The 21,782-nt window shown below is 36.7% G+C and overlaps 2 protein-coding genes across 35 annotated transcripts in view; one reads left to right on the top strand and one right to left on the bottom strand.

The window, feature by feature from the left end:
* RBFOX2 (RNA binding fox-1 homolog 2) overlaps positions 1 to 21,782 on the bottom strand; it is a 264,208-nt gene that overhangs the window by 21,914 nt on the left and 220,512 nt on the right. For 17 of the 34 annotated variants that reach the window (XR_014252526.1, XM_082420790.1, XM_082420795.1 and 14 more), the window contains 6 exons: positions 18,730 to 18,876; positions 15,425 to 15,478; positions 6,564 to 6,656; positions 3,697 to 3,757; positions 597 to 650; positions 383 to 475 (listed from right to left, as the gene is read on the bottom strand). Coding sequence is in view for 33 of the 34 variants with exons in the window: in XM_082420790.1 (XP_082276916.1) it covers positions 383 to 475; positions 597 to 650; positions 3,697 to 3,757; positions 6,564 to 6,656; positions 15,425 to 15,478; positions 18,730 to 18,876 (502 nt within the window). In the remaining variant the exon portion in view is untranslated. The remainder of the gene's footprint in view (positions 1 to 382; positions 476 to 596; positions 651 to 3,696; positions 3,758 to 6,563; positions 6,657 to 15,424; positions 15,479 to 18,729; positions 18,877 to 21,782) is intronic. The other 17 variants (XM_082420798.1, XM_082420814.1, XM_082420812.1 and 14 more) reach the window with 3 other exon arrangements.
* Positions 1 to 21,782, top strand: part of LOC309641106 (apolipoprotein L6-like) — a 274,531-nt gene that overhangs the window by 68,550 nt on the left and 184,199 nt on the right. The gene's annotated exons all lie outside the window — the stretch shown is intronic.

Here is a 21,782-nt window from a genome sequence, read left to right as displayed (position 1 = left end):
AATCATCAATAATACAGGAGGGGCTTTTCAGTGATATTCGACTCAAGGGCCCAAAGCTGACTTGCAGATAACATGTACAACACATTCCACAAATAATTACTTCTTTTGTTTTCTTCATTACAAAGTGCAGACTAAAATTTTCTTTATGTGTCCTCACCCCCTTCTAACTTTTCCAACTATTTATGCTTTTTGGCCATCTTAACAATTGGTCAAAAAGATTCTAGCACAGGCTAAGCAGGACAGGGCACTGTGATAGTATTTCTCTTTCTCGTGAATGCCTCCTTTTCAGTTATGTATTATATTTGGGGGAAAAAAAAGACCAACACATCACTGTTTACTCACAACAGTCAAAAGCCATGCCAGGTCAACATAGGCTACTTACTGATTAAAGGAATGTAAGTGTTGATGCCCCCTCTTCCTGACAGGGGCACTGCTGCGTCATTGCCTAGGGACACATCTGCTTGAAAGCTGGATGCTGAGTGCATTTAAGAAATGAAAAAGTGCAAAAAGATTACAAAGGAATAGGAAACTGAAAAACAATAGATTTTTAAAATACATATAAATAACACAAATGGAAAAATTAACTTAAATACTACCTGCGTACAACTCGGGCCCATATACAGCTCCAACTACTGGGCTTAATTTCCAACCTGAAATGGAAGAGAGGACAGTAAATATTTAAAACTATATGAGGAATATAAGGAAAAGGAGTGATGTGTAAGTTGGCTTCAGACACCTCTGGGTTCATTTTTGCCTGGTACCAGCTTCTCTTTAGAATGCCAGCGGGGGTTTATATGAGAGGGTGATGACATTTCTGGACCTGATCATCTTTAAGCAGGACTAGCACAGTGAAGGGATAATGAAGATTTGGCAGGGGAGTGGTGGGGGTAAAGAGGACGTGAGAAAAAAATTGGGACGTAGGAAGATGGAGAGGGAATGAGAGAAGGAAAAAGAAATATAAATAAATCCTGGGGTTTGGTATACGGTCTCTCATAGAACAGCTTAATGACCTAATCTTTGTTTAGAAGAAGGAAAAAGGCAGAATATATATCATTCTCTATCACACTGTGATGCACTGTCTTCTATATCATCTTAACACTGTTTACTACTCTAATTGTTTGATAAGGGTATCCTTTGACTGAATTCAAATTTGACCTGGACCTCTGAATTCCATGTTCATTTATACCATGCTAATGGTATTCTGGGTAAATGGAAATCTTCCTTCATTGGGATTTCCCACTGGGATTTCACTGGAGTTAACCAAGGCACTAAGGAAAGACATGCAATAATAAAATTCAAGGTACACTCCCAACTTTGGTGCACGTCTTCTGAGATTTTAATTTGCAATAAGCATATTTATGTTAATCAGACCTTTAAGCTAATGGATACAAGACCACTGCTGAACATTAGCTTAAACATTTATAAATTTTAAGTATTTCCAAACAACATTAGGTTTGATATCAACTTCATTTCTACATTCCCTTTTTTATATTTATAGGAATATGGCAAGTAGTAAAAAAAAAAGAAAAATGCACTATTACCCACTGATAGTTAGAGAATTCCATGTGAAAACTTTAATTAATAAATATTTGTTGAATTTTATACATAAATATGCCATTTAATTTTTCTGAAAGATTGGCTCTTTGGTTTAATTCTTTTATAACATTGTGCCACTGCTACTCTATAAATATGTGAATGGAAAGAAGAAAAGGCCAATTAACAGATTTCAATGGCTATAAGCAAAGACATTATTCAAGACAAAATCCATTCATTCGGAATCAATCCAATCCCCCATTCATTATTTTATGTGCTCACAGACATGCCTCTTCATTATTCTGCATAAAAATTTCAAAATCTGGATTCAAATCCTACTGGAGTTGCAAAAGCACAAATGTTCTTCAATCAGACAAATCAAGGGACTCAAAGCCGACATGAACTAAAATGCTGAGAATTCACCAGAAGGCACCTAGCACACTCTTTTCAGAATCTCTAACACGGGAGCTGCATGTTTCTAAAGTCTGGCTCCAGTAGGCTTGAATAGTGATTTAGAATAATATTAAAAAATGAACTTTTCCTTTCCTATCAATGGCACTATTACTTAAGCACTCCATTTAAATGCATACAATGGATGCACATTATAATAATGGTATATAATGGTACACTGTCAACAATATCTTGAATACGTTTAGTTTTGTACACTTTACAATGTATTTTTACAGTTGTTTATGTCATTTGACTTTCACAAACCCCAAAGAGAGCAGTAAGATAGGTACCACCTCTGGGACAATGAGTAAGGACTACACTTCCCTGGGCTTCATTTCCTAGATAATAAGCTAGGAGGGTTGGATTTTGATGACTTCTAAAGAAGAGCCTTGTGGTGCTAAAATTCTGTGACTGCTACTTGACAGAGGTGAAAACAGAATCAGATAGGTTAGGAAATTGGCCCACTGTCACGGAGTAAAATGAAGAGTCAAATCTAGAAGGAGAATTTCTGTCTTCTCAATTCTAGTCAGCAGCTCTTTCTGCTCCACCATTCTCACTGGATCGAAAGGAAATCTGACATACTCTCCTTCTGATTTAGTTTAAATTGGATTTTTATCAAAATTGCAGAAACTTCTGTTTCTGTGATAGCAGTGAAAAGAAGAAAACAAAAGGTAAAGTGGGAGGTGGTGGTATCCCAAGATATACCACTAGTAAAATGAGTAAGGAAAATGCAAATTATGCTGATAAATGCAAATTATGCTGATTTCTATAATTTATTTGAAAAGCCGGGCTACACATATTTATTGAAGACCTCCGGGGATATACTCAACACTAATACACTTCTACTTGATTTAAGGTACTACCAGCACATACTGTCATACTCCAGCAGTAGGTTCAAACTTTTATAAAGCAATAAAAGGGGAGAAACTCCCCTTTTTATTCTAGATAAAATCTTATACACAACTCTAAAACATACAACAGAGAATGAGGTCCACCAAAGTAGAGCTGTAGGCCTCAAGACCCAGTCCATTCAGTTTTCTTTTTCCCCCCAAGATGGTCCTGTAGAACACAGTTTGCAAAACCACTGTTGTACAACAGATTAAAATTATATCCTACCTCACTTAGGGAATATGAGTCTAGATTAAATTTGACAACTGAAGCAAAAGTTCTATTTTTGTTAGACAAAATATTCACAGAAAAATTCCTTCTTCATAAGAAACATTTATAAAACTCACTGTATAACAGGTAGCCACAGAATAGAAAATAGAAAATATGCGCACGTACCCCTCCCCAACACACACACCCCGTGGCTGCTGCCTCTAGAGCATTCTTTTAAAAGAAAAAGGGGTCAAGAATTATTCCAATTATTATGTTCAGATAAGTAAGATCCAGGGGTATCCTGGACAAGCCTAACATATTACAAAGAACTACAGCAGCTAAAAAAAAGAGGGTGCCCACGGAGGGCCTAACTTGGGTTAATAGGTAACCTCAAACGATGTGTTCGCACTGTATAAAATGAACTTTACTAAGACTATAACACCTTAATAACTAAAAAAACTTTAAAAAAAAGTAATTTATAAAAATTAACTCTCCTAGGTAAAGAAAATACTTCAGCGTACACGAAACAAACTGAAGACTGAAATCAAGAAAAAGTCTTTGATGTTTGTGAGAGAATAAACGACATCTTTCCGAAGATGACTCGTAACCTCTTACCATTTGCATATGGTGTGACCATCTTCTTATTGGTCATTACACGTGCTGTAGCATTATTCACCTACAGATACAAAGTAGAAAGAAGGGGCAGGGAGGAAGTAAACCACATTAGGGAATATGGAGGTGCTCATTCAATAACAAAGTATTCAGTTTAAAATGTAAATTTCAGAGAAAATTGATTTAAATAATTAATATAACAGTATAAAATATTAATATTAGTATTTTAATTAAAGTGTTCATTAAATGAGGCTAACAAGAGTAAAATGCAGTTTCTTGGTCTCCAAATGGAAAACTAGGACAACTTTACCATCCAGGCCTCCAAAGAAAAAGTACATCTCCAAGTTCTTTGGAGATCTTTTAAAGAGAGAAGTCTCTGCAGTGAGAAAATATGGAAAAAAGTAATTGGAAACAGCTCTGTGTGCACGTGAACTTTGAAGTTCATTAACAAAACAGAGGCTTGCTACACTGGTCAGGAAATAAATTTATAGGAAGATAGGAAAAAAAATCTGTGGATTTTACCTGTTCTGATGTTCAGCTTTTTTTATATGCTTGTATGAGATTTTACTGTTTGAGGTCAGTAAACAAATATAGAAACTTAGATTTTGAATTTTCTAGATTATGTGGCCTATTCATTTAAAATGACGAAAGTTTTCATAAGGCCTTTATATCAGGCACTTAAAAGAATTCAAAAAATAGAGCTTATGTTTCTTTTGTGTTATGGTACTCTCTACCCTCATTACAGAACTGCATAATTAAAGCATTCTCAGTGGTAAGGTAAGTAGACGTTACAAAGATGGTGCTGATGAAGAAAAGATGAATGGAGCTTAGAAGCCAGGATACTGCAGCCCAATGTCAGAACCAGCCTCAAAGCTCTTGCAAGGAGGGTAAAGCCTTACCATAGAACCTGGTTATATACTATGTTGTCAGGTATATAAAAACAGGCCAGTTTTTAAAAGAATTATAAAACATACAAAATATAATATGTCTTATTTCACTCTGGGAATTTATATTATGTTAAATTTGAATAGTGATAAATTTGTTACCAAAAAAAAAAAAACAAAAAACCACATCAATTTTAGGTAGAATTGGAACCAAAAATCTTTTAATATGTCTTTCAGGATTTGTATAGTGATGATCTTCCTATGTGAGGAAAAGAGCTGGAAACTCCATTTACTCTAGTTTGACCCACCAAATCATATCAACATTTCACATTTAAAAGAAAGAATGGGATACAACAATGATGAGACTGAGAGCATGCAGTTAAAAAACACACACACACAAATAAAAGAAAGAAAAAAACAATCAATTTTGGAAAGACAGGAGAAAGTGAAGAGCGAGGCTCTCACAGACAAGGATTAGAATGGGGCAAGAGCTTCCACTAGCTGCTAGAGCAGAAAGCACCCAAGCACTTAAAGGAAAAATGGCCAGAACCAATCAGAAACCACCAGTCAGCAAAAGAGACCAATAGCTGCACCGAACAGAGAAGGGGTGGGGAAGGACTAGGGCAAAGGGTAGGAAGAGAGCTTGGTTGGGTAAGGAGAACAAAAAAGCGGGGGAAGAGAAGAGAGAAAGTCAGGAAGGCTGTCACGGGCAGGAAAGAGAGCTGTCAAGGGCAAAGAAAGAACAGTCATAGCTACAAACAGAGGTTTGGGAAAGAGGAAAAGGAGGAAAGGAAGTGGGGGCAGGAAGTGCATTAATAAAACCAGCCAAACTGGAGTTCAGTAACTCTGAGTAAGATGTGCAAGGGGAAAAAATCATCATGACGTCAGTACTCAAACAGCTCAGACTGCTACAAAACAATGTGTACATCCAAAGTCCAGGCGGCATTACTCAACAGCATTGAAAATAAAAGGGGGAAAGGAAAAGGAAGAGGAGCAAGTCAAATCACATTTTGTAGTGTTAATGTGAGATGGCAGATGGACTTTTTCTTTCTTATTTGTTTGTAATTACATTTTAAAAAAGCTTCTTCTCTAGTGCTTTTGTTTCACTTACCGCCAACGGGCACCATCGCCAGCATTGTGTATAGTTAACCATGGAAAGAGTGAGTCAAGTGAAGGGCCCTAAATGCTAAACCATTGGAAAGGGAGGGGGAAAAAAAAAAGCAAAATATGCAGACATCTTACTCAAAATGGTGGCTTTTATATTTCATACTTTTAAAAACTGGGAAAGGGCAAAGGAGCCAGTTAACCTTCACTGCGTTATGAAAAGGGCTGGTGAGCACCAGGTGGCCGACTCACTCACTGTACTAGTACATTCTACAGGCAGCCACCCAACCCTCTGTTGGAGGATTTTATCCAGTGACTGTTGAAATTCTAGATATTAACTATATTTAAAAACCACATTAGTTTTGGATTCTTTCCTCCCCGCCCCCAACCTCTATGATCTTCTATTCCTTGTCACATGCATGTGGAGGTGAACTGGCCTCCCAAGAGAGAGAGGATATTGGCTGGCCCCTTGATTCAATATAGGACACATTTCTAAATTGGGTAGTTTTTAGACATTTTAAAAGTTAGTTTTATTTTGGCCTGATTAGAGGAATTCAGAGTCTCGCAAACTGAAGCAAAGGAAAAAAATCAAGAGAGTAGAAGGATGAACGTTTTGGAGGAAAAAAATAAATGAAAAACAAATATACATACATTCGCACACAGGTAAATCAAAATTAAAACCCCAAAACAACCAAAAAATGGGAGGGGGGGGAGAAGGATAGAAGTGTTACTTTTACGCATTTTAGTGCAAGAAGGTGAAGGACACAGAGACACAAAAACACACACAAACAAGACAGGGTTCCAAATGTGAAATAAGTGAGGCAATACATAAAAAGAGAAATAAAAATATAAACCAGAAATTGAATTATTGAAGACATGCACCTCGATTTTACGGCCCTCTACCACGGTGCCGTGTAATTTCTCCCTGGCCCTGTCTGCATCAGCACTATTCTCGAAAGTTACGAACCCGAATCCCTGCATGCAGCGGGAGAAGGGGGGAAAACATGCACATCGTTATATTGAAATACTGATCTCTTGGTAAATAGAAAAAAAAATATCACAGTATGAAACTGACATCAGCAACAACTCAGCAATACTCTCCCAAAGTCACATTTTTGGTTCATGCATATTTTGTAAAGGGAAATTAAATCCAATAAAAGAATAAAGAACTGTAGTAGTAGTGATAATAATAATAGTAATAATGTAATTAACAACAATAATAACAATAATAAAATAAAACATAAAGCATGTGAGGCCAGACCAAAATTAAGGTATAGAGTTACTCGGGTCAAACTATTCAACTGAGAATCTGAACATTTAAAAAAATCCCACCTTTCTTATTTCATGCTGTTAACATACATATCCTTTTATATAATACTAAAAAATAATTAAATCTATTATTCCCCAGTAACTTCTACATGAAACTTGATATTTAGGTGCAAGCCTTGAATAATGAGTTTTTGAGGCGGTCTACTCGTTTTAGCCCCACTTTGCCTGTTGCTTATAGCACCATCAACTTCTCTGGGAACGGTATAATTTAAGATATAGTGTTCATGTTAGATTCTGCGGGTACTGGGTGTGGAAGAGGAGAGCACTCATGTCCGTCTAAGCAAACGAAAACACCACTCAGCAGTGGTCAATTATGACTTTTCTTCCATGTGAATTTTAAACAACCAGACTGACACTCAAGAGTAAAAATATGTTCAGCTGAATTTCAGAAAATTGCTTACCCAAATTTGCCTAAATTTTGTTGAAGCCTACATCTGCTACTAAATGTATTAGTTTTTTTCTACATGCAGAGAGAAAAAGGAATAGTCAAAAAGGCAATAGGAATGAGATCTATGTTAGTGACATCAGTTGCATACTATTTAATAGGAAAAGAATACCATAAAACAGCAATACAGTTGCTACTCTGAGTTAGGATTAATTTATTTGTCCATTGTAGATGCTGAAAAACAAACCAACCAACCATGGAGTTTTAATTTATTAAACAGAAAAAGCAGGAGACCGGGAGTTAACCCACTCTACTCCTTGGCTCACATTAAATCTTAAAAGACTGCCTGGGTCATTATCATTCTATCAATTTCAACACCAGCAGGATTTACTATATACTATAGGACTATTTCACAAAGCATTATATCAGTTTCATTCTAGGTGCTCTGTCCTTATCTTTCCACTCTGCAACTATAAAATTTTCTCAAGCTATTTATACCTGTAGAGTGGTAACTTCTTAGAATTTTCTGAGACAGTCCTCATGTCTCAATAGCTTCACTGTCCCTCTAGCATTCTTTGAATATTCCATTGTAGGATAACCTGAACCCTTTACTTTCACTGAAGTTCTGCTTTGCTGCTTAATGCCATGAGTACTCCTATATATACAAAACATATTTTTAACTGAGATGGTAAATAATGTGCATTGCTCAATAAGATTTTATAAAAGCAACTCCATCATTCTGAAGGATCTGGTTTCTCAGCATTTAAATGACTACATATGGTTGGGTGGCAATCCACGGAGGATTCCAATGGATTAACTCTACCTTCAATTTGGATATCTAGAAAGTGAAATGCTAAGCTGACAGAAATTTTTAAAAATATATGTAGCTTAGGATGGAATACTCTGGGTAATTTTAATTCAAAATGTTCCTTAAAAATGTACATGTGTTGAAAATATCAATGGGGACACATTTTCAGAAACAAATTTTGATATCAACATGTTATAGCCACTTTGACAACTCAAGGTGTACAAGGGCAAGTTACTAATTAATTATTCCATTTGTCATCTACACTAGCATCTGATGAAGACAGGAAGCCAGTTCTCCGATCCTGGAGAATCCTCCCATAGGAAAGTTAAACCTTTTAAAAAAGGTTACAGATAGTGATGAGTTTTTATATCACATTTTAGAAGTTCTATAAGCTGTATTTCAACTGATTGCCACAGCCTCATACATTTTATGCCCTGGGTTAAATTAATAAATTATAAACTAGTGGTTGGACAGCAGATTACATAGAGGCTAATATACAAGTTTTTAATTTTAGCATTATGACTACACACACCCACATACATACACACATACATGTGTGTCTTTTAAATGCACCCATGGGGTAGAAAGGATAAACCTGTTGGTTTCCTTTTGAAAGTAAAGACATTGAGCCAATCTGAGGTTAAGTATTCAAGCATCAAAAAGGCCCAGAGCACCAACAAGGTCTTCTTCCTTCCATGTAGCTTTTTCCTACAGCTAATGGTGAGAAAATTAGAAATTAAGCTTTGAAACCGAAATTCAGTATTCTATTTACTAAACTATATTAGTCCTACAATTCTTCTATTTTCTCTTTCAAATCTAATTGCTAAATGTGTTCTATGACCCTCCTTTCTGTAATGTGTTGATGGACCATCTGTGACACAATGGCTGCGTGGTATCATAAGTGCTGGCATCTTACAGTCAGCATATGACAAAGTTTAACATTAAAGTCTGCTTGTGTAAGATTTTTTCAATATAACTTCAGTATTCTGGAACAAAATTTCACTTTTAAATGCTTTAAAAGTGTTTTATAAGGAAAGGTGCTTATAAACTAAAGGAAATGCTAATCAAGATACCAAAGACATAAAAATGAAGCGATCTTTGCAGCCACATTTACTAGCGTAAGAGGAGGCAGAAGGCCTTGTTGATACTTTGGGACTCCTGATAAGAAACACAGAGGTAACAGGATTTCTTTCTTTCCTTCCAAGATAAATAGACCTTGTGTCAGGCAGAATAACAGCCCCCCCAAAGTTGTCCATGTCCTAATCCCCAGAACCTGTGAATATGTTACCTTACATGGCAAAAGGGATTTGTCAGATGTGATTAAATTAATGATCTTGCGATAGGGAGATTATCCTGGATTATCCAGCTGAGCCCAATGTAATCGCAAAGGTGCTTAGAAGTGAAAGAGGGAAAGAGGAGAGTCAGAATTGGAGAGTGTAGCAGCCTGAGAAAGGCTGGGCTGGCTGTTGCTGGCTCTGAAGATGGAAGGGGGGCTATAGGCCAAGGAACGTGGGCTGCCTCCCGAAGCTGGAAAAGGCATGCAATGGAGCACCCCTTAGAGCCACCTGAAGGAACACAGCCCTCCGACACTTTGATTTTAGCCCAGTGAGACCCACTTTGGACTTCTGACCTCCAGAACTGTAAGATAATAAATCTGTGTGGTAGTAAGCCACCAAGTTTGTGATAATGTGTTCAGAAGCACTAGGAAATTAGTATATACCTCTCAGAATTAAGGTCTGTGATTAGGAAGGTGAGAAGCATAACCAGTATTTTTGGAGTATTGTCCTTAAATACTTTTCTCTTGAGTCGAAACTTCAAACAGGTGGTTTTCCATCAACTCAACTTCCTGCTTGCTTATCTGTCACATTTACAACTTGGTTTTAAGAATATTAACTCAAATAAGGCTTGAAAAAAATTTTAATGTACTGTTTCTTCAATAAAATTTAGCACTTTTGAAAATGTGCCAGAAATTGAGCCAAGGATATTCACAGACTTAAAAAGTTACTAATAGGAAAACTCTCTTCCACGAAATTATGTTTAATGTTCCCTTATTCTTGGAAATCTAATTCACAGTAATTCTGGTCATTTGGATCTCTTGCTTTGAAAAAAAATTTAATACAATTATGTCTAAACCTAACACATTTTCCTTAGAAGAGCTTCAAAATGATCATATGAAGTATCAAAAAGGGAAACATAATAACGGTCTGAATAGCTACAAAGTCAGACCCTTAACAGTACATATTTTAGGTATGTAAGAAGATAAAGAACAGATAAACAAAAAGTAAACTTTCATTTTTAAATTAAAAAAAATGATGTTGCAACATTTGTCTATACCAGCACTATCCGATAAAAATATAGCATGAGCCACATATATAGTTTCAAATTTTCTACTAGCTACATTAAAAAAGTAAAAACAAGTGAAATTAATTTCAATAATGTATTTTATTTAACCCAGTATATACGACATATTATAATTTCAACCTGCATCATTATGAAACCATTATGAGCGAGATGTTTAACATTCTTTTTTGAGCTAAGCCTTTGAAATTGGTGTCTATTTTACACTTAAAGCACATTTCAATTTAGAGATGTGCCACATTTCAAATGGTCAACATGGTCGCTGCACTGGGCAATGAAGGTCTACACCTTTACCCTCTTACCTAAGGTTCTCAGCTCCCAAAGTTCTTCTGTGTTAACAATTTAAATACACCAGTGCTACATTCACAATTTACCAGCTATCTTAGCTGTCTTTTGGAAATTGAGGGATGCTGTGTTTATCAGGAACATGGTCGTGGTTAAAACTTCTACAGAGTGTGACAAAAATTTTATTATCTGCCTTGACATCCATTTGTCATCAAGGGCACACAGGAGCCGAATAACTGTCACCTTTTTAGTCTGGCCTCAGACTGCAGTAAATAACAAGCAACAGGATGAGCATTGTAAAAATATTTTAAAATTTGTATAATCTTTGAATTTTTCCATCTCAGAAGAATGTGAAAGAAAATTTACCATGTAACTTTTAAGGGAGAAATCAAAACCAGAAGGTTCTCCTGGGTATGGTCAGAACACAGAAATTAAAAAATAAATACAAGAAAAATAAAACTAAAACCCATAAAATGGTAGCAAAAGAAAATAAACTAAGACTTTTGGTAATACATGCACTGTTAATTCAGTTTTAAGTATAATGAAAAACATTTCATCTCAGTGTTACCCATCAAATTTTACTGAAAATCACAAAGGCCTACTCAGTGCAATTTCAAAGACAGTCTCTTGACTATATTTGGAAAGAAATAATTTCCCTTTGCATAAAATCAAAAGCCAGGGAAATAGGAGAGAAATTACAGCATATTTCTTGTGTCTGAGGAATGGGAATAGAGGTTTCATCTTCCCTAACTCCAGCCTAAACATAAGCTTAACCCAAACCCAGATTCCCATCATTCCAGAAATCCACCTGAGAGAAGTAATGCGAACACATGAACTAAAAATCTGCTAGAAATCTCAATAATTGTTGCTGTGCTCTATTCTGCAGTCCTTTATAGGACTTAATAATTGACACTGTGTGAAGAAGAAGAGCTTCTATACATTCAATATTTATAAAACACGTCCCTTCAAAAGTGACAACTATACTCAAAGTATGTTGACAAAGCTTTATGGAAAATATAAATGTTAGAATCTGTGTATTTCTTTTTAAAATAAGCTTGATAATTATCACAAACAAAATGTTATGGGACTGGGTGATAGTGAACAGGATGGTGGAAGGTCTGAGTTTCAACAGTGAAATAAACTTTTGAAAACAACAAGTGCTCAGTTACTAAAAGTGTCTAGCAGACAGTACAAGGTTAAGAGTACTGGTTGGTGAACTAGGTGACCACTGTTTAGTGTTCTGTTTAAGATTCTATGTGAGAATATGTGAGAAAAAAGAAAAAAGGAAGGAAAAACATGAGAATATTGTGAATATTCCCTTTAATGAACTATGTATGCTTCCCCCCGCTACTTCTCATTAAACATCATGTTTTCCTTTTATAATGGTTTTTAAAAGGGTGCTTTTTAAAAATTGTTACTCAAAGGATCTATAAGGAGAATGACAATATAATTTATTGTTCAAACTAGGATACTTTGAGGGAGAAAGGGGACATTATTAATTGCTAAGACAACAAGTATAAACTGGGACTATCCTGGATAAGCCAGGATATATGGCCACTCTCCCTATACACTAACTTCTTATTGTTTGTATTACTACTTTGTCACGACTGGTGAAATTTGGAGAATCAATAATGCTATGCATATCTGTTTAATCATTTTCTAGATTCTATTTGAGTACATTAGTTAACTTTTTGGAAGGGGTATCATTTTTCATCACATATCTTAATTAAACATTTTCAAAAGGATAGTCTATCTTTGCTTCAGTTAATCACAGAAAACTAAATACAGCTGACTGTTTTTACAAAGGAGTAGGGAGTAAAAAGAACATTTTCAAAAATCACATGAAATAATTTAAATAAAGATGTATGTATGTATATGCATGTAAACGAAATAAATTCATTTCATAAAAACCAAATTCAGAATATGAAGGTCAAAGAAGAAAAAAGGAAAATAGTCAACAACAAAGAAACAACTACTTTCTGGAACACAGAAATTCTACTCTCCAGGCAAGGTGGAAAGGGAGACTACTAGCAGGCAGGGAAGGAATGGGCATGGCAGCAAGACAGTGTTTACTTATGTTTTTAAGGGGGTATATTCTCAAACCCGGGGCCAACGGTCTCATAAAAAATAAGACATGGTAATAAAGAGTTGCTTTTTGTTTTGCAGTCACTTGGTTAAATACTGTTTTACATGTAAGTATTACTTATCTCTAAAAGCTTGTCAGTTTTCCCATTATTGCTTCAGAAAAAATTCAATAAAGCTAATTTCTGTACAGAAAAGCACTCTGTTAAAAGACTGAGCAATTCTTAGCTAAACAATAGGACCAATAGGACTTATATGGTCCTATTGTTTCTCTGGTTCCTTTCAAGACATGCTGTAATTTTATAGTCAACCCCAGACACAAAAGTAATGAGAAACTAAACTTAATTTACAAAAAGAAAAGTACTCATTAATTTATCTTAGGTGGATCCCAGAAGACGCATCTAGGTTTTGACTCCAAAATAAATCTCTATTAATGAGCCCATTCCAGCTAAGAACTTTAGGTAGCAGTTAAGAAGGGCAAAGGATGGAGACAGGTTTTTGTATCAGTTCTAGAAGGCAGGTCCAAGGCAATTCCGAATTCTGTGCTTTGTTTTAAAAACATTTTCCAATTAGTACACAGTCTGTCTACCCTTCAGCAGCCCAAAGAAAAAAGGGCAGTGAGGACACAGCATCAAGCTGAGAGAGGCAGCATATATTTTTAGATTCCCCAAAGAGAAAAGGAAGGCTTGTGTCATTTTAAAATGAAAATTAGAGGGGAGGAGGAATTGAATAGGGTAAATTAAAAATTTTTTGGTAGTAGGCAAATCCTTGAAGTCAATGAAAGAAGCCTTAGAAAGATCAATTTCCTTTGCTTCACAAGAATTGAATCAAATTATTTTCTTGGTAAGGAGCAAAGTCCTCAATGCCTGATAGAATTTTATTGGGCTTCCGGTTGTTAGTCTAGCTAAGAATGTTTGAAGTGCAAACACTTAAAACCAAAAACACTTAAACTACTGGTTCAGATAAACAGTGTGGCCAATAATCTTCATGTATTTATTTCACATTCATGTGCTTCTCATCTCTAAACCACTGTCATTTTTCTACCTTGTATCTAAAAAGTTCACAAAAAAATAACAGCAAACTATACAACAAAAGAATAGAAATCCACTGTGAGGAAATTACAAGTATAAACAGTTCTACTGGTTACAGTTTGAATAGATTTCACTTTAAAAATACTTACCAAGTTAAGTGCTGGAGAAAGTTCTGTATAGGCATAATTAATCTTTTTTTGTTTTAACTGAAAACTGAAAGCTTAGAGTATAATTACCTCTTTAATAATTAACAAATAATTATTATAGTCAGAATTAAACACTTTTAGTGTTGATGCATTCTATAAAGGAAGGGAATAATAATCAGAAGCATTAGGAAAGCACAAACATTTGTATTAGTACAGATGGGGGCAGGAAGTATATATAACTGTAGATATGTTATTAGTTCCCAAAGTATGGTGAATTTGGAGTAGGAAATTAAGAGAGGTAAATATTAGCTTATTTATTTACTTTATTTAGCTTTTCTCAAATTACATTCTTAGAGATTTAATCATAGCCAAGGGCTGTTTTCAAAGTTCAGTAGGGATGACCAAATGAAAATTAATTTCAAAAACTGGTCTAACCTAAAAATGCAAGTAGAACTGAACATAGCAAGGTAAATATTTACAAGCCTGCCCACAGCTGACTGTGTCTGTGGAGTGTATTCCATTTGTTGAGGAGGAAGAAAACTCTCAAATAAAACTTTCTGAAATTCAGTTCATCAAATATTTTTTCACAACACCATTTTAAGACTTTACCATTCTTTCATTCCTAAAAGCACTGCTGCTTATTTTAGTGCATAAAAATTCTAAATCATACAGATTGGGAATTTAAAACAGTAAATTATTATGTTCATCCTCATGCAAAAAACCCCCAACTCACTGTATTTGTAATGGAAGTGACTCTCAGTCCTGAAGCTTGCCTATCTGGGTATAACTTAAAGGAGGAAATCCACAGTGAATACCTGAGTCACTACTCCCTGTTTTTAAGCTTTGTCAGAATTTACTGAACAGAGAGAACAAGTCAACTGAATAACTGAAATATTAAATTTGTTCTAAGTATGTCATTTTGAAGTTCGATTTTTAAAAGCTGAACTGTTCTGGTAGAATTCAGACTAGAATTCTCACAGAATTTCACTTTTTTCCAGTCTTCTCTCTCGTCCTTTACAATAAGAAGCTTAGGCCAAATTTAAATCTGAGAAAAGACTGACATCTCCTACAGCCTTTCTTCCTTACGGCCACACTCTCCCCTCAAACCTCTCTCGTTTCTACACCATCACTCTCCCAATTTAAGATTTAGGAAAAATTTGGCCACGCAGTGGCTTATGTTTAGAGGTAATCTAATCAAGCTAGATCATTGGGATACTTTTTGCAGGCTTGAAAAACAGCTTAAGTTTTCTGACTATTTACTATTTTAAATAAAACAAAACTAAAAGAAACCAAGCACACAACACTGAAATGGAACTTACCTTAGAGCCACGTTCATTAAAGATTATTTCTACATCTAGGATTTTGCCAAACTGCTGCAGAGACAAAAATAAAAACATTTACTCATGTTCAGCTTTTTATCCATATACTTTACTTTCTTCTGAAAGAGGAAGAGGTGTTTTTTTCTTTAAACTACTTATTTAACATCCACGCTTCTATTTGTTGGCAGGTCCCAGTATCAGTTGTTGATTTTTCCTCATCATTGAGCTGGTAATTTTTCCTTTTTTAATTCACTCACTCATGCATTATCCATCTCTTTATAGTGGAAGCTGTTTTCATAAGTTATTCACAGCATCACCGTATTACATGCTTCTTCACGCGGACAAGAACTGGGAGTCTTCCTAACTACATCTCTAACTTTTGAAATCGTAAGTAGAAAGATACACTATTGATGGCTGTTTTTCTTCCCTTTCTTGTTTTTTCGGGCCACGCCTCCCATGGCATGCAGGATCTTAGGTCCCTGACCAGGGATCGAACCCATGCCCCCTGCAGTGGAAGCTCCGAGTCTTAACTATTGGACCAACAGGGAAGTCCTTCCTTTTTTTTTTTAATTAATAAAAGTAAACCACATTTACTGGAAAAAAATAGAAAATATAGATAAACAAAAAGGAAAAGGGAAAACAAAAAATGAAGATCATCTGCAATCCCAACATCTTAACATTTTGGTACACAGCCTTCCCAGCTTTTCCTTAGGCGTGTGTGTGTGTGTGTGTGTGTGTTTACTTTTCTTAAACTTAATATACTATGAATAACTTTCCAAATCAATAAATATATATCTGTGTTATCTCTATAGGCTATATGCTATTTTCCAGCATACCAAACATTCATAGACATTATGGATGATTCTATCGATACTTATTTGCCACTTCAGTGTTTCTGCAATAAACATCATCTAGAATATTTAAAATAATAACTTTATTTCGAAATTAGTTAAATATTTTAACATTTGGAAAATCAAACAAAGCTAAAAACACAACATCTAAATAACTCTATTGCTAGGTAGCTAAATAGCTGATGAGAGGGGCATACACAAAACACAGTAATTATTTGGAGGAGAGGTATATATAAGGTGATAAAACTACCTGTTTTAATCAATACCTGAATGAAGTGAATTGAGGGAATGTGCACTAAATCTCCAATATCTTTTTGGCTCACATTTCCCTTTGAGAACTAGACTCACAGACCCAATTATCTATTTCACTTGGATTTCAAACTAGACTTTGGGAAATGTGAAGAAACTAAAAAATGAAAAGAGCAAAACAGAGATCATGTTTTCTTATTGGGTTGAATCATTACAATCTTTATCAAAAAAACATGTATTAAGAGCCCAAGTTTTCTAGAGTAAGACTTCTGGACTTGATTCCAGTTTCACCATTTAATAGAAAATCAGAAAAATCAAGGGAAGAGGAAAATGTCTTATTTTAGGAAGGAGGGCATTTTATTTTATCTCTATGTCTATCCAAAAAACTGAAATTTATATGGTATTTTAGAGTTTGTTTTCTTTTACATTTTCTAATTCATCTTTATAACAACCTTCCAGAGTAAGAACTGGTTAAGGAAAATGAGACTAAAAGAAGGTACTCATCAAGTCTGCAGAGGTAATAAAATGGAAATAAAATAGAACATGGAACCTCTACTCTTGACCAACACTGCTGTCCTTCTAAACACTGACAGGTACTGACTACGTGGGAGAAGACAGCAACCAGGTATCTCCTGCAATGAAAATTTTATTTTTTTTTTGCACTTAGTGTCTTATGAGAAGGGCATTATACATTTCAAGAAATCACTGACAACTGGCCTGGGCAGATCTTTAAGTGGACACTATTTTTCTGCCTCAACAAAGAAAACACTTCTGACAGATGAGGATGCATTCCATTTTCACAGACCTCCAGACATTAAGGTTCCATATTATCTCTGATAATTCAGTAGAGAACCTAGTAACTCATACTCCCAGGAAGTTTCTTCTTAAACGTAACCTAAATTCTTTTTTCTTTTTAAATTTATTTATTATTTTTGGCTGCGTTGGGTCTTCGTTGCTACGTGTGGGCTTTCTCTAGTTGCGGCGAGCGGGGGCTACTCTTTGCTGCGGTGCGCAGGCTTCTCATTGCGGTGGCTTCTCTTGTTGTGGAGCACGGGCTCCAGGCACGCAGGCTTCAGTAGTTGCGGCACGTGGGCTCAGTAGTTGTGGCTCGTGGGCTTCAGAGCACAGGCTCAGCAGCTGTGGTACACAGGCTCAGTTGCTCCGCAGCACGTGGGATCTTTCCAGACCAGGGCTCGAACCCATGTCCCCTGCATTGGCAGACGGACTCCCAACCACTGTGCCACCAGGGAAGTCCCATAACCTAAATTCTTTATGTTGCCCTTTATATTTTCTGTTGCTCTCTTTTCTGTAGAACTGGAGAATAGCTGGCTACCATTTCATGTCGAAAAGCTCTTCCAGTGCTTCAAAAATATCATTAAATCTCAACCCTGGCCTAGCCTTTGGTGTAGAAAACACATCCAGGAAGTCAGCTGTAAGTGACAGAACTCTGCTCCAGGGTCTTGTCATCATGAAGTGGCCACAACCGAGACTTAAAGAAGGGCATTTGCTTTTCTGACAAAGCATTAGGCTGCTATCCAAATAATTAAAATTTAAAAAATTAAAATTAAAAAATTAAAAATTTAATTTTTAAAAAATTAAATTTAAAATTTAATTTTTAAAAAATTAAAAATCAAAAATCAATTATTTCTTACTCCTAGTTCAAGTTAAGTGTTTGATCAAATTAAAACAGGCAACAACACCTTAGCCCAAAAAAAGAATTAAGATTCTCAGTAGCCATTCATTTCCGAGTAACTTAAATATTTGCTATTATACTTCGTTTTCATGACAGCGATTCTGGGAGGAAGTAAACAGCTGGAAGAACAGGCCAGGCAGCAAACTAACCCCCTATACCTGATTTTAGATCACAGATATTATTTCACTTAATTCATAACCCTTTGAAAGGCAGGGATTACTGTCTTGTCCTGATTTCAGCACTTGGGTTTTCTGAACGTCCTAAGAAACCCCTCAGTCCCAGGCAAACTGGGTTGTGGAGTCATCTTACGTATGTGAGAATTTGCAAGGATAATGTCTAGAATAGGCCAGGTGATGGGAAAGTTTCTAAAGGCTGATGAAAATAATGATTTACCTCAGGATCTTTCTCAACATACTTGTAGTTTTATCCTAAAGTAGTAATGACTAATAATACATCTGGTGAGTTAAATTATATTTTCATTGTAAAACCATAAAAGGACTTCAGAGACTTACCCCAAACATCTGCCGGAGGTCAGGATCCCGGAAGCGGAAAGGAATATTAGAGACATGCAGGCGTTTAGGGGTAGATTTACTCTCTGAATTTTCACTACTTTGCGTCTGTGACTGCTGGCCGTCTGTCTGTGCGCCCCCTTCTGTCTGCTAAGCAAAGAAATAAACAACATTAAGGGAAAAATAAATACAATTATTTCACAAGAATTACATAAAATAATTGAAGTCCTCCCCCACCCCAGTCATTCTCAAACAGTGTGTCTTTAAGCAAAAATTACAGCTGTCCTTTCAAAGAGAAAAAAACCAAAGATGTTATCTGTGTTCAAAATGCTATAGTTTACCCAAAAATTTAGGTCTTCTGCATATTTATAGTTCATTAGTAAAGTGGGGGATACTAGAAACACTAAGTGACTTGCTCAAGATCACATGGAGAGGAACTTTCCTGGTGGTCCAGTGGCAAAGAATCCACCTTACAATGCAGGGGACGTGGGTTCGATCCCTGGTCAGGGAACTAAGATCCCACATGCCATGGGGCAACTAAGCCCGCGGGCCACAACTACTGAGCTCACGCACTAGAGCCCACGTGCCGCAAACTACAGAGCCCAGGCGCTCTGGAGCCCAAGGGCCACAACTACAGAGCCCTTGTGGCCTGGAGCCTATGCGCCACAACTAGAGAGGAGAAAACCCGCACACCACAACTAGAGAGAAGCCCATGCACAACAATGAAGAGCGTGCGTGCCGCAACTAAGACCTGATGCAGCCAAAAAAAAAGAGATCACATGGAGATACATTAGGAAAACAAGATATAAAAATAGTACATTGGGGGCTTCCCTGGTGGCGCAGTGGTTGAGAGTGTGCCTGCCAATGCAGGGGACATGGGTTCGAGCCCTGGTCTGGGAAGATCCCACATGCCGCAGAGCAACTAGGTCTGTGCGCCACAACTACTGAGCCTGCGCGTCTGGAGCCTGTGCTCCGCAACAGGAGAGGCCGCGATAGTGAGAGGCCCGCGCACCGCGATGAGGAGTGGCCTCCGCTTGCTGCAACTAGAGAAGGCCCTCGCACAGAAGTGAAGACCCAACACAGCCAAAAATAAAATGAATGAATAAATTAAAAAAAAATAGTACATTGGGACTTCCCTGGTGGCACAGTGGTTAAGAATCCGCCTGCCAATGCAGGGGACACGGGTTTGATTCCTGGTCCGGGAAGATCCCACATGTCGTGGAGCAACTAAGCCCATGCGCCCCAACTACTGAGCCTGCACTCTAGAGCCCGTGAGCCACAACTACTGAGCCTGCGTGCCACAACTACTGAAGCCCGCGTGCCTAGAGCCCGTGCTCCACCACTGCAATGAGAAGCCCACGCACTGCAGCAAAGAGTAGTCCCCGCTCACCACAACTAGAAAAAGCCTGCGTGCAGCACCGAAGATCCAACACAGCCATAAATAAATAAACAAACAAATAAAATAATAAATTAAAAAAATAAAAATAGTACTTTGTTCTTAGATTCTTACAGAAGTTCCTATTTTTGAGATCTTTCCATTTTGAAAATAAAGAGTCTGTGGTATAATACTTAGTTGTAGAGATACCAGTATTTCTGGTCCATCATTTCAGGAAATAAGGGAATATTTTTATATTTCATTCCCTCTATTAGTTCCAGGGTTTATGACTACTGGGTTACCAAAGTACTGTAATATTATTTACGAAGAGGAGACATCTAGTGACAAAGGGCCCTTTGCTCAAAAACTGAAGAAACTTCTTACTCTGAAACCAATCTGTACTCTCCTCCCTAATTTATGCGATTCCTGCTACTTCAGCAGAGGGAACCTACCCTTCTATAGCCCAGAGCAAAGTTGCAGTTAGAAAAATCTGTTGGGAAAGGCTTGAAGGGACCCTGCCTAAGCTACTACGTACCCATAAATGCTAGATTTGTATATATCCATAGTGAAAGAATATGGGTGAGTGTGGGTGTGCATTTTTAATCTGAATCTCTTTTGCAATGTACTAGGCATGTGTTAATTTAATTCTTTTTCAGTAAGTCCTCAAAAAATTGCTATGTTGAGAAATACTTTTGACAAATACCTAACAGGTGTGATACATTGTAGGCATTCAAAAAACATTTACTTTGAAGTATTAATTTGACAATTTAAGAACCTTTTGTTTTTACTATTCCCTGTGAAGCGCATGCCAAACTGGATGGCTCATTGAGATGATTAAACCAACACACTTTTAAAACAGGAGTGGAACTTGCTGTTATTATCTCAATTGAATGAGAACTGAGTCCCTCTAGCAGATTCTGGGTGACACGGAATGGATCCCCCTCCCTACTCTGACCCAGCGTTCAGCTAAAAGAAACTGAACCAGAGATACCTTTGGCTCAGAGACGTTTGAACCAGGTTGAAATGAAGTTTGAGACTTTAACATGTAAAGGATAAACAGGAATGAACTCCAAATGTATACCAGCTTTTCAAGTGTCAGTCTAAGGGATGGCCGCTTTTATCGCCTTCCATTCAGGCCTCGCAGATGGCCTCACTGTGCAATTATTCACATGGTACAAAAATAGCAGGAAAGGAAAGAGCTACAAAGCCATGTTCTGCGAAAGTGTAAGGTTTTCAATCCTCAATCTGGGCACAATGCAGACTAAACAAAACACATTCCATTCAAAGATGAAACTCACTGAGTTACTAAAAAGCAGCATCATGGACACCAAAGCAACGAGCACAAGCATCAATTACAACTGATGCTCATTCGAGCACCTTCCAACTTGCCTCTCACATCTCACAGCTGGATCACATAAAACTCTTTCTTCAATCAAACTTTAAAACCACCAGATCTGATCTGAAGGATGACAGTGTTATCACTCAGAGAAAAGTTAAAAAAGACCGATTCTAGCTCCAAACCATAGTTTTATATATAGCTTATATATGTAGACTACGTAGTCTGTAAAAGGGTATGTGAGGTGGCAGGATAAATGAAAACTAACCATTACTTCAAAGTATGTTGCCTGAGGTACTTAATTACTGTTCTTGAGAATATTATTTTACAGTCCAGAAGACACAA

The sequence above is a fragment of the Balaenoptera physalus genome (assembly GCF_965194825.1).
Source record: "Balaenoptera physalus genome assembly, chromosome: 13".
Taxonomy (NCBI): domain Eukaryota; kingdom Metazoa; phylum Chordata; class Mammalia; order Artiodactyla; family Balaenopteridae; genus Balaenoptera; species Balaenoptera physalus.
Note: the sequence above shows the minus strand (reverse complement) of the source record. Positions and strands in the feature narration are given on the sequence as shown.